At 38.6% G+C, this 13,066-nt stretch overlaps 1 protein-coding gene across 5 annotated transcripts in view; it reads left to right on the top strand.

Annotated features, from left to right (window-relative positions):
• LOC126162050 (uncharacterized) overlaps positions 1-10,251 on the top strand; it is a 60,242-nt gene extending 49,991 nt beyond the window's left edge. For 3 of the 5 annotated variants that reach the window (XM_049918292.1, XM_049918294.1, XM_049918291.1), the window contains one exon: positions 4,273-10,247. In XM_049918292.1, coding sequence (XP_049774249.1) covers positions 4,273-8,723 — 4,451 coding nt within the window. In that variant the 3' untranslated portion in view covers positions 8,724-10,247. Of the gene's footprint in view, positions 1-4,272 lie in introns of all 5 variants that reach the window. The other 2 variants (XR_007534987.1, XM_049918293.1) reach the window with 2 other exon arrangements.
• Positions 10,252-13,066: the final 2,815 nt, after the last annotated feature.

Genomic DNA, 13,066 nt, shown 5'->3' with positions numbered 1-13,066 from the left:
TATGGACCCCGGGGCATGTTGGAATCCCAGGAAATGAGCTCGTTGACAGGCTGGCCAAAAAGGCCACATGTAAGCTGCTTCTGGTGATCGGAATACCCAAACCTGACCTCCGATCGGTGTTATGCCACAAGGGTCGCGGGATTTGGGATGCTGAATGGTGTTGATTAGTTATGCTCAGTAAACACCGCGCCATCAAGGAGAACACAACTCAGTGGAAGTCTTCTCTGCAGGCTTCTCACAGTGTGTCTGTGCTCCTCTGCTGCCTTTGCATCCGCCGCACTTGACTGATGCATGGCTATCTTCTCTGGCGTGAGGCCCCACCATGTTGTCTCTGCGGCTCCCGTTTGACAGTGGTCCACCTTTTGGTGGACTGTCCACATCTAGCCACTCTAAGACGAAATTTTAATCTCCCTGACTCCCTTCCTTCGATTTTAGGAGACAATGCCTCCACGGCTAACTTGGTTTTACATTTTCTACGTGACACTGGTTCTTATTCTTCGGTTTAAGTTTTAGTTCCTGTCCTTTGTCTCCCTGTGCTATCTACCCTAGTACTTTTAGGTTAGAGAATTTAAAGTGTTGCAGAGAGGCTGGCTCATCCTTTCTTATCCTCGTGATCAGCCGTACCAGGACATCTGCTCTACTGTTTTAAGCTCTTCTGCCTGTTTCTTGTATGTCTGTGCTTTTCTTGTGTTCTGTTGTCCCTAGTGTGTTCAGCTTTGTGTGTGTGTTTTTTTTTTTTTTTTTTTTTTTTCCCCCATCTAGAACTCCTGTGGTGTGTCCTGTTTGTTTTGCGTTTCATCCCATGGATTTAGTTCAATGGAACAAGAGACCGATGACTACATAGTTTGGTCCCTTTAAATATCAAACCAACCAGCCAGCTGGAGACTGTTCAAAATATAAATCCAAAGCAGAAAAAGGTGTTAATGCTTTTGCAATCCTCCTTTCTCTGCCCTCCTGTGGTGTGAGCATGGGATATTCATTCGGCAAAACCCTCCGTGGCACCCATGCATCTTTTTTGGACACCTTAAACATTTCCTTGTACAGAAACTGGCCATTCACTGCTCCATAAGAGCCACCGGGATAAGCAACTGTTCAGACACCACTCAGGCTTCGCATGCTGCCAGCAATGCTGCTGCAGCAGCGTTTTGGCGTTACACTGCTACTTTGTTTTGTTGCACAAATCAATTTCAGGACAAAGAAAGGAAAAAAGTTCAAATTTTAAGAATATTCTTATTGATTTAAATGAATTCTTAATAACAGATGATTCGAGCTCCAAAATTAATGACATCATGGTATCAATGACTAAAGCTACAGATACGAAATTGATGTAGACCTGAGTGATGTTGTTCCAGATGTTTTGTAATGAATCGGGCAGTGTCTCAATTTCGACCCATGAAATCTCACACACTTTCATTTCAGTTGGGTTTAAGTCAGAGCTGTTGGCAGGCCATTCCACAACTGAGATATCCGGTGTATTGAGACAATCATGGATGGGCCAGATGATGTGAGCCTGAACATTGCCCTGCATCAGTGTTAAGCATGGTCCAAACACTACAGCCTCCAGAATGACGCACAGCTCCACTATCTTGTCCCAGTAGCATTGGCCGTTTAATTGTGGAGGCGTCACTATGATGAGAGGTGTTTGCCTGTTTAATCTAATGCCCATCCAAACCATTGCACATTAGCCCCTGAATGCGGACTGTGGGGGAAGTGACATCCCACTGTGCTAACAAATACAACCTGGCAACACAATGTGCACATGTAAAATTAGGCATCTTCATTGATGTATACAGGTGAATATGTGTTTCCCGCAACCATTTTTAAACTGTTTGCCCTGATACCTCTTGACCGGTAGCAGCAGCATTGCAGTTGGCTAGAACTGTGCTGTTACTGTCAGTCTCGGATTGCTTGCCACCCAATAGCTTGAACCTCCCATAGTGTGGTCACATTGCATTGTATTGTATTGTATTGTAAGGCCTTTGTCCCATTGTCTTTGCAGCACCCTCCCTACCGTCCTGTCACACAAGCACATTCCCAATGTGTTGCTGTGATGAGCCATCTCGAGACAGAGTAGTGGTTTGCCTAACCTCTGTGGAAGATGGCTATCATCTAGGATGGTTATTATGGATGAGGTGTATCCCTTCATAGTTCTTCTGAGTAACTAATCTTTTCCCCAAGTCTTCGCCCCCCTTTTTCCCATGGAGTACAACTGAGAATATACTGTTCAAAAGTTATTTATCATCTTTATTATGTTCTAACTGTTTTGGTGTTAGAAACAAAGCCTGTGCCATAAAATAACAAAATACGTACCAACTTTTGTTTAAATTAGTTTGCAAGAGCTCGACACATTGGCTGTGCTGTAATCACATGAGGAGGAAAAGTATTTGCTGTTGGAAAAACCAGGATGTAGTTGAAAATGTATCTTTACAATGAACAGACATCAAGTATTGTTTAAAACTATTATATAAAGTATGTATATTCTCAAAAAAATTTCAGTGAGTGTGATGGTAAACAAGTAAAAAGGTGATTCAAATCAGTGTTTAGAAAACAGGGTCTTTTGGTTAGCTGCATAGAATAACAGCTCCCTCCTCCTCCCACGACCACCACCACATTATTTATGTATTTTTAAAAGAATGTTTTGCCTTACTATTTATTTATATGCCTCAGTTTGGACCAAGATAAACTCATCTTTGACCTTGTGAATATATGTAGTTCTTTACTTCTGTAATGATTATGATATCACTGCTGTGTTTAAAGAAAGATAATATGAATCCTAAACCTTGAATAGCAACAAGTTAGAGGACAAATAATTTTCCACCATTTTGTGTACAGAGAAAGGAATTACAGGATGTGAATTATCATTGCAAGTGTAATACAAGGAAAATAATTTGTATGTACAATTTATCTGCTTTGTGAGTTTGTACTATGAGGCCTGTTTGAAAAGTCTGTGCAAAGTCAGAGAGATGGCACCACTGGTGCATATTGATGTCATGTTTGGTTAGTAGCATCTTTGGAAAGAACACACTCCAAATTTCAGCCATATTGGTCTATTTCTTTGTGTTTGGCATTCGCGTGAATCAAGGAAGTTGAGTGATTGTCAAAAAATGGACATAAAAGAATATTGTGTGGTGATTAAACATTACTTTATGAAAGGCAAAATGCCCCAGGAGACTAAAGAAAAGTTCGATAAACATTACGGTGACTTTACACCTTTGATTAGAACAATTTATAAGTGGTTTCGAAATTTTCGGTGTGGCCATATGGGTGCAAGTAATCCTGAACGTTCTGGACACCCTGTGGAGGTTATGACTCCAAAAATCATTGATAAAATCCACAATATGGTGATGGATGACATAAGTGTTATGGTGCATGAGATTGCTAGTGCTGCAGGCATCTCGAATTAACGGGTACATAATAGTTTGCATAAACATTTGGACATGAGAAAGCAAGCTATTCGCAAGATGGCTTCTGCTATTGCTCATGCTTGACCAAAAACAGAATCGTGAGAAGTGTTGCAAGGATGGTTTACAGCTGTTCAGGAAGAATTCGCAGGACTTAAAGCATCGTTTTGTCACTGTCGATGAAACATGGGTACATTACTATACTCCTGTGAACAAACAACAAACTTAACAATGGGTTACCAAGGGAGAATCTGCACCAAAAAAGGCAAATACCATTCCTTCAGCCAGAAAAGTTATGGTGACTGTCTTTTGGAGTTCACAAGGAATAATCATCAACTATCTGGAAAAGGGTAAAACTATTACAGGTGCATATCATTCATCATTATTGGACTGTTTGAAAACTGAGCTGCAAGAAAAACACCGGCGATTGGGCCGCAAAAAAGTCCTTTTCCATCACGACAATGCACCAGCACACACCTCAGCAGTTGTGGTTGCAAAATTAATGGAAATAGGATTCCAACTCGTTTCACATCCCCCCTATTCTTTAGACTTGGCTCCCTCGGACTACTATTTGTTCCTCAATTTGAAGAAATGGCTGATAAAAGATTTTATTCAAACGAGGAGGTGATTGCAGCAACTAATAGCTATTTTGCAGACTTGGACAATTCCTATTATTCAGAAGGGATCAACAAATTAGAACAGCATTGGACGAAGTGTATAAGTCTAAAAGGAGACCATGTCGAAAAATAAAAAAGGTTTACCCCAAACACGTAAGTAGTTTTTGTTTTTGCACAGACTTTTCAAACGCCCCTCGTAATTCTATTATGGTGTAGTAAAATTAGATAGTGACGTTAACTCTACTTTTTTTCAGCAAGGGAGATGTGGAAGAAGCATTTGGAAGACAGTTCAGTCACAGAAAATTTCATCCCAAATACAACTAGAGTTGAGGAAACAGCACGCTTTTCAGAGAAATTTCTTGAGATGTCAAATTCTGGTCAGTATCTTTTGGCACATATGAGGGAGACTTCAAGAATTTCCCCTGGATCAGATGGTTCATCCTCTTTATCAGATAATAGTCATCAGCTCAAAAGCAGTTGTAAGAGAGGTCAACTTTCAAATTCAAATAATGAGGAACAAACAAATTCAAAGAATGCAATTGATTACAATGTTGATACGGACGTACACTTAAGGAAGAAAAAGAAACCACGAACAAGTGGCACAAAACCACAAATATATGATGACGCACTTGACATAAGCGAACACCATACTCGGACGAGAAGAGAAGGAGAGATGAGTAATAGCATGGAATCATCAGATACTAGTTTTTCCAAATATAAAACACCAGAACATAAACTCAAGAAGAAGAAATATGCAGTAATAAAGCAGGATTTATTTGATATAACATCACCTACTGTTTTACATCAGACGAAGCAACTAATGAAAGATACTTGGAAGACGACTGGTAATCTTAATGTAGATCCAGAAATCACCAAGAGTTGTGACCAACCAAAAATATTTGAATCAAGATCAAGTGCAGACTCTATTTTGAACGTGAGACCAAAAAATGCATTGAGGAAGAAGGTGCAAAGGCCTCATGGGAAAAATCCGTATGAATCTTTGATGGGTACCAGCAATAACGTTGATCCTATAGCTGAATTAGAAAATAAAACTGGAAATGTTTCTTCAGGATCAGCTAGTAGCATTGCACCAGTACCTAAAAATTTCAGATACAATTTTAAGCAGATACATCTGAAGAGTGGTATGTTTGACTCAGTAGTTGAGAATGCTGTTGCTGAGGATTCTGTTCGGAACATGCAGGCGAATGTAGATGACCCATGTACCAGTGAGCAACAGAATAAAGATATTTCTGCTGAAATGGATGTTCGAAAAGCTCCTGCATTTGCCAAAATTGTTGGCAAAAGAAACAAAAAACATTTTCAGCCCAATTACTCTGAATTAGTTGTTGGAAATAATGATGGCAGTGCTGAGCAAAATATTTTACATCAGACGAAGCAACTTATGAAAGATACTTGGAAGAAGACTAGTAATCTTAATGTAGATCCAGAAATCACCAAGAGTTGTGACCAACCAAAAATATTTGAATCAAGATCAAGTGCAGACTCTATTTTGAACGTGAGACCAAAAAATGCATTGAGGAAGAAGGTGCCAAGGCCTCATGGGAAAAATCCGTATGAATCTTTGATGGGTACCAGCAATAACGTTGATCCTATAGCTGAATTAGAAAATAAAACTGGAAATGTTTCTTCAGGATCAACTAGTAGCATTGCTCCAGTACCTAAAAATTTCAGATACAATTTTAAGCAGATACATCTGAAGAGTGGTATGTTTGACTCAGTAGTTGAGAATGCTGTTGCTGAGGATTCTGTTCGGAACATGCAGGCGAATGTAGATGACCCATGTACCAGTGAGCAACAGAATAAAGATATTTCTGCTGAAATGGATGTTCGAAAAGCTCCTGCATCTGCTAAAATCATTGGCAAAAGAAACAAAAAACATCTTCAGGCTAATTACTCTGAATTGGTTGTTGGAAATAATGATGAAAGTGCTGAGAAAAATATTGATAAGCAGAACAATTATATTGCCTTGGCTGAGAATTATGAAAAAAATACATTTGCAGGTAGTATTTCTGCAGAAATGGATGTTATGAAAGCTCCTGCATCTGCTAAAATTGTTGGTAAAAGAAACAAAAAACATCTTCAGCCCAATTACTCTGAATTAGCTGTCGGAAATAATGACAAAAGTGCTGAGCCCACTGTTGAGAAACAGCACAGTGATATTGCCTTGGATGAGAATTATGCCCAAAATGGATTGGCAGCTAATACAAAGGAAAGTGTAGAAGTTTCTGACACAAATTTATTTATAATGAAGGTACTTGGAAAGAAAATTGATCCAGTGTCACCACACACATTCGAGCTTTCAGGAATGCAGGGGGATTCACATAAAAATTATAACTTAGAAGGTAGTAGACAAACAAATGATGGGGACTATAACCACTCAGTTGATACATTAGTTAAAAGAAAAGCCTTCCATGGCCTCAAACGCACCTCTGAATATGATTTTCACACGTTACCTGAATTTGGCAGACCAGTGGAATCACCTAGTTATTCTCTTACAATCTCTAAATTCAAACCAAAAATTACATCTTCTAAGATCGTTGTGGATAAAGATGAGATTATAGAACAGTGTCCACCTACTCTGGCTGCACTTCAGCAAGAGGCAACATCTAACATGTTAAAAGTAACTCATAAAGAGAAACAAACGTATCAGTCAGATAACCCCATTGCTCACCAGCCAAGAGTTTCAGATCATGAGAGTGAGGAAACTAACTGTAAGGAAAGAAAGAAATGTTATAATAGTGTTTGTGACAACACTCTGTCATCAGATTTAACATTTGATCCAGACAATGTACCACATTCAACAATGGTGAAATCAAGCAGTAAGAAGGAACATCCACCTTCTGCCATGCGCAAAATAGAGACTAAAACGAGAAGGAGCCTGGCAGCTTCATTTCTGGAGTTAGCGCATGTTTCCACAGAAAGTAGTGAAACAGTTAGTTCACGGACAGAGAAGGCAGGTATCAGAAATAATAATTTCACATTAAATGGCAGGGAAAGTGGAAATGGACCAACTATTGAAAATAAAATAAATGACAATGGAATGAAACACAGTGAATTAGAAACAAATGAGCATCACTCAAATATTGTAAGAAAAGATGCCAGTTTTGCTAACAAAATTCCTGTGCCAGAAAACTTACATGCTGTGTCAGACCACAAACCCATTACAGAAAGCATTCCCTCAGATGTTTTGAATTTCCTAACATCAAACTACAGGACATCAGAACAGTCTGCTGGTGATAATGATGTTAGTCAAGTGTTTGGACATATGAGAAACAAAAATAAAAGCTTGGCAAAAAGTAGATCCATAAATTCTCAAGATGAATTAATCAATGCAGACAGTAAAAATGAAAAGAAAAAGCAAGGTAACAATAAAAGTGTTCCTGGTGAACTTGCAAACTCTCCTGATCATATTGTATTCCAAAAAATAATTAAGCCTCAAAATATGGGGTGTGATACCAAACAGAGTGTATCTTTGCCTGGTATGGGAAGCATTTCTTCATACTCTACTAGTAAAGCACAAGAAAAGTGTGACAATCATGCTGAAATTGACCAGATATCTCCATTTAACACATTTGCTCAGAAAATTTGTAATTCAGAAGTTGACGAGCTTAATCTGAGAAAGAGTGACAAAGTAAGTTTGAGAGCTGAGAGGAGAAAGTCTTCAAATTATTATGTGGCAGTTTCATCTAGTAAATTGATTGAGACAGATGTCTCAACTAGCAAAAAAGGCAGTAACATGAGGAGTATCACCAAAATGACAGGTGCTTCCATAGAAAATAAAACTGATTATCCTGTTGCACCTAATTTTAGTGAGGAACACTGTACATCGAAAGGAACACCAGAATTAAGAGAATTATCTTCTCCTTCTCTGTCAGCATCTCATATAAATAGAACATCTCACAAGGAAAACTTCTCCTTGAGCATTAAAAACAGCAGTGAAGTAAGAAAAAATGTGAACAAAAATTCAACAGCTAACAATGTGTCAAATGCTAAAATTGTTACCTCAGATTCACCTCGTTTCTCTAAAGCAGATAATGGTAAAGGGCATGATGAGTACTTGAAAGACAGTTTCCAGAGAAACAGACAAACCGAAAAAGAGAAACAAAGTTTTACTGACACTCAACAAGACAGTATAAATAGAAACAGCCAAACGAGAAGTGAGAGACAAAGTTATGCGGACAACCATCCACAACCAATGGTAGATGATGATGCAGGTGGTACAGAGGAGGAGAGACCAGTGATTAACACAGCACCTCTGGAGAAAAGTAAATGTATTATTCACCAGAAAAAATCGGATCTCAAGCAAACTCTTGGTAAACCAACAGTACATGCTCGTTTCTTGATTGACGGTGAAGTGTATCACAAACCTAAACTGACACGTCCAAAGCCTTGGATTAATCAGAGATTTTATAATCATATTTTACCAAAATTTGACAGAAAATTTGGTCTCAATGGTACTGTAAAGTGTGAAGAGTTTGTAAAAGTACTCTGTACCGAAGTTACGGCTTGCATTCGTGAAAGAAAAAATTGTGATGTACGTGTATACAGTGTACAAAAGTTACTCAGAAAATACTTATCAGTAAACACTTATGCAGACTTCCTTATATTTGGGGAAAAATATTTACCGGATGAGTTTAATTTCAAGGTGGGTCTGACATATGAAAAGCATAATAGAAATAAATGAGAATAATTAAATTTGTTGATATATTATAGACTAATTACTGTAAGTCTGAGGATTTTTGAGTACCAGATCAAAATGAGTGGCCAGTGGTTGTGTGGTCAAATCTCATAAGTGTTATCTCAAAGGAATTAATCAATTAAGAGGAAAATTGTGTCCTGGTATCATTCTTGGGTCTAATTTGTTAATAACGATTCTAAACTGTATATTATTTAGCATATTTTATGTTATTTAATCATAACAGTAAGTATATAATACCTCATTGGGTCTATATGTACGTAAATAGTCATAAAAATATTTATTTACATTGTACATTTATAACAATTGTTAATACGTTTAACACTGTATGTGCCCATTCACTTGAATTAAAAATTACTGTAGTTCTGTAGTTATTTATATTATATACAAATATTGTTTCAGATGCATTGTATAGTGCAAGATTTTGTGATGTATTATATTATGAATACTAATACTGAGCTGTAACATTGTACATGACGAGGGAGTGGTCGAGACGTGTCATAAGCAATCCTGTGTTGAAATTTATGTTAGTAAATTTTCCAGAAAAATCCATGTGCAATATTTCAGCTGTTGGCTTGCACTGGAAGCTGCTAAAAAAATTATGAAAAATGACTTTTCACACGTGGGTTCTGCACCTGGAACTATCTAAGCATACATCCCTGAAATCCATGGAACTCACAGAAAGTGGTCTCTGGGATTTGGAAAGAGGTTAGATATGCATTGCACATAATTAAATTGTGATACAGTGAAATTACTTTACTATTTCAGTGCCAATTTTAACTAAAAACTTAACATTATGAACTAAAACATTAAATTTGAGTTTCTCTGCAGGTATTCTTCAGTGGAGTAGAAATAGTTGCCTAACAGAAAGTTCTTTCACTCTTCAGCTCCACCAGCTGATTAGATGACATTCAGTGTGCTCTGGTTGTTGATAGTGTATGTACCCAAGTACCTGTAAATTAAGTCTGTGATCTATGTGTAGTTCTAAAATATAACAATACATTCTGCTTCTTGGATTTCATTGTTTGAGAACCCTATTTTCATAGCTTGTGGAGTTCTACAAGCACTGAAGTGTATGTACTGGGTCTGCCATTTAGCTGTGAACCATTTACTGCTGTTTTTTGAATATGGGGACTAGACTACTTTTCATTCCTATACTTGTATCATTTGTAAAAAGGACAAAATCTGCACCTTATGAAACAACAAGTGGAAGATCGTTTATATATGTCAGAAACAAGAGAAGACTGCAAATTGAACCTTGTGGTAAACTGTTCCCTTAAAATTCTGAGTGCCTGTTGTCATCTGATTGACATGGAACTGCAGCTCATTGCTTTCTGTCATTCAGATAGGAAAAAAACCCTCAAACCTGCCATCTCTGACTTTTCATAATATTTTAACTTTTGTGTTAGGATATTGTGGTTCACACAGTCAAAAGCTGTGACTAGGAGGTCGCACCTGGCTATCTAAGGTATCTCCAGACACATCTTGGGCCTGGAATCTCATTGACTGGAATAGAATTGTCTTGATGAGTCCCACTTTGAATTAAACCCCAGTGATCAGCAAAACAGTGTCTGGGGACACCACAGACAGCAGTGGATATCAACATGACTTGTCGCCTGCCATAGGGCCTGACAGCCAGGAGGGGTGGTCTGTGGTGCCATATCCCCCCCCCCCCCCCCCCCCCCATAGCAGAATCCCTTTGGGTACCATCAGCAACACCCTTACAGCACAGCAGTCTGTCAAAAATATTCTATGCCCTGTTTTGTGACCCTACAAGACAAGCCATCTTGGGCTTTCCTTTCAGCAAGATAATTCCCTCCCGCACATGGCAGCAAGGTAACTGTGTCTCCCCAATCAAGAACATTTAGAGTAGGGGTTGGCAAGTAATTTTAGATGGAGTCTGGATACTTTTAAAATTTTTATCAAGGTCCAGAAGAGAAAACTCATATTCCTTACTAACCTTTTATTTTAATTTTCACTCACAAAAAATATGAAATACATTAAATAGGCATATTTGTATTCAAAAGTCCAGAAAAATCTCATATTCCATACTATTTTTTTGCTTTAATTTTCACTCTCATACTAACATGAAATACAATACACAGACATATTTGTATTAAAAAAAAAAAAAAAGAAGAAGAAGAAGAAGAAAAAAGAAAAGAAAAAAAAACATACTCCGTATTTTTTATTTTGATTTTCACTCACAAAATATGAAATACAAGAAATAGGCATATTTGTATAAAAATCAATGAGAGAAATTACATTTGTGGTCTTGAGCCAGTTTAAATAAAGGTTCAGGTGGGGAGCAGCTTATGCGGGTAGTGTCTTCAAGGTGGGCAGCTGTTAATCTGGAGCGGCATTTGTTCATCAAAACAATCATTTCTGAAAGTGAAATTTCATATGGGAAACATTCCACGTGGGAAAAATATATATAAAAAACAGAGATTCTGTAACTTCCCAAACGAGAAAGTGCTGGTATGTTGATAGACACAATCACACACACACACACACACACACACACACACACACACACACACACACACACACACACACACAAATATTCAAGCTTTCGCAACGCAAGGTTGCTTCATCAGGAAAGAGAGGAGGAGAGGGAAAGACAAAAGGATGTGGTTTTTAAGGGAGAGGATAAGGAGTCATTCCAATCCAAGTGGAAAGATTTACCTTAGGAGGAAAAATATATATTCTCAATAATACGTAACTTACTTCCAAACCATAACCAAAAATTTTTTTTACTGCTTTCAACACTACCACTGCTATAAAAGCCCCCGTTCACAGTTTACAAACATTTCTCGTGTAACCTCGTGAATACTACTTCACAGCTTCAGTTCCTTTCACATATTAAACAACCATTTCGGCTAGTTCTAACAACTTTCGCTTTATTTCCATTCCCGTTTTTCCCACATCACCGATCATATTTTAGCAGCTTCCCACAGGTTTTAACGTTATTATTCCTTCATCTGACAATTGTTAGCCTCATTTTCATAATCTGCCACCACATAACCAGCTCGTTTAATACATTTACACGCAGTTTTTTCTGAAATTTTTCCGAATTTCTTCACCCTTTAATATATTTTGGAGGCAATACAACTACCTAACCTTTGTGCACATCATTGTTTACCAAAGGATCAACATGGCTCAACTTTAACCAATACTTTTTTGACCTTTTTCACACCAGAACTCCAGTTGCTGTCTAGTTCACCTTTATCTCTCACCATATATTTTTATTTTCATTTTTGCCTTATGTTACACTTTCCACCTTCTAAATACCATGTCACCCTCACAACGACCCCATTAAGTTTTATTTACATTCCCCCCACAAACATGCCTTCGCCCTAGCCAGATTACGCTCCCATATTTTATTTACTCAGGCTTTTCTGACATTTGGCATTACCCCCAAAGGCCTCACACTTAAAGTTCCCAACTCTGTCTGTAACCCTTCTTTTCATCAGCCCCTATACCAGTTCCAAGCCGAACAACCCATAGCCCTCACCCGCCTAATCCTTCACCTACACATCAACTCACCCAATGAAAACACCCGTCAACTCTTATCCCTAATCAAAGTCCTCAATCTTTCCTCTCCCACATCCACACCCACTGTTCAGAGCATCCTCCTACAGGCCAATCACAAATTAGAACAGCATGCCACCCTCCACCTCAAAAAACTATCCAATCTCCTGGTTTCCCACCTCCGGAAAGGCAATTCATTCACCCTCCATAACCTTTCCAACAAACTTCAACCTCCTCTCACTGCACACAGACCCAGTCTCTCCCATCTACTCAATCTCCCACTTCCAGCTCCATTCCCACAAAAACCTCAAAATTCTAGTCAACACAGTCTCGAACCACAACACCCCAATTCAGTAGTTAACCTTTCTCCAAACCTCTCTCCCAATCCGAAACCTCTGTCCTATCGACAGGCCCCACCTTCAGCCCTACTCCCAGATTCAACCAAACAGCCCTCGTCAAAGATTTACTGTCCTACACTCGTAGTCTCAGCTGGAAATATCACTTTGCCACGAAGACAAATAATCCTAATCCTACTCCTAATGATCCAACTCCCCAAGACACTAACCAAATTGAACCCTGTCGGGAACAGTTCCGTCCTCCATCACAGCGGGACCCATCTCCTCTTCCTCACCCTCTCCAAACCTTCCAGGAATTTCTCACTTCCAGCCTTGCCTCTCAGTCTTTCTTGAAAAACCTTAATCCTACTCCCAACATCACCACAGCTGAAGCCCAGGCTATCCATGATCTGAAGGCTGACCGATCCATTGTCATTCTTCTGGCTGACAAGGGTTCCACGACTGTGG

The sequence above is a fragment of the Schistocerca cancellata genome, chromosome 2 (assembly GCF_023864275.1).
Source record: "Schistocerca cancellata isolate TAMUIC-IGC-003103 chromosome 2, iqSchCanc2.1, whole genome shotgun sequence".
Taxonomy (NCBI): Eukaryota; Metazoa; Arthropoda; class Insecta; order Orthoptera; family Acrididae; genus Schistocerca; species Schistocerca cancellata.
The sequence above is the reverse complement of the archived record's forward strand: the minus strand, read 5'-3'. Positions and strand labels throughout refer to the sequence as shown.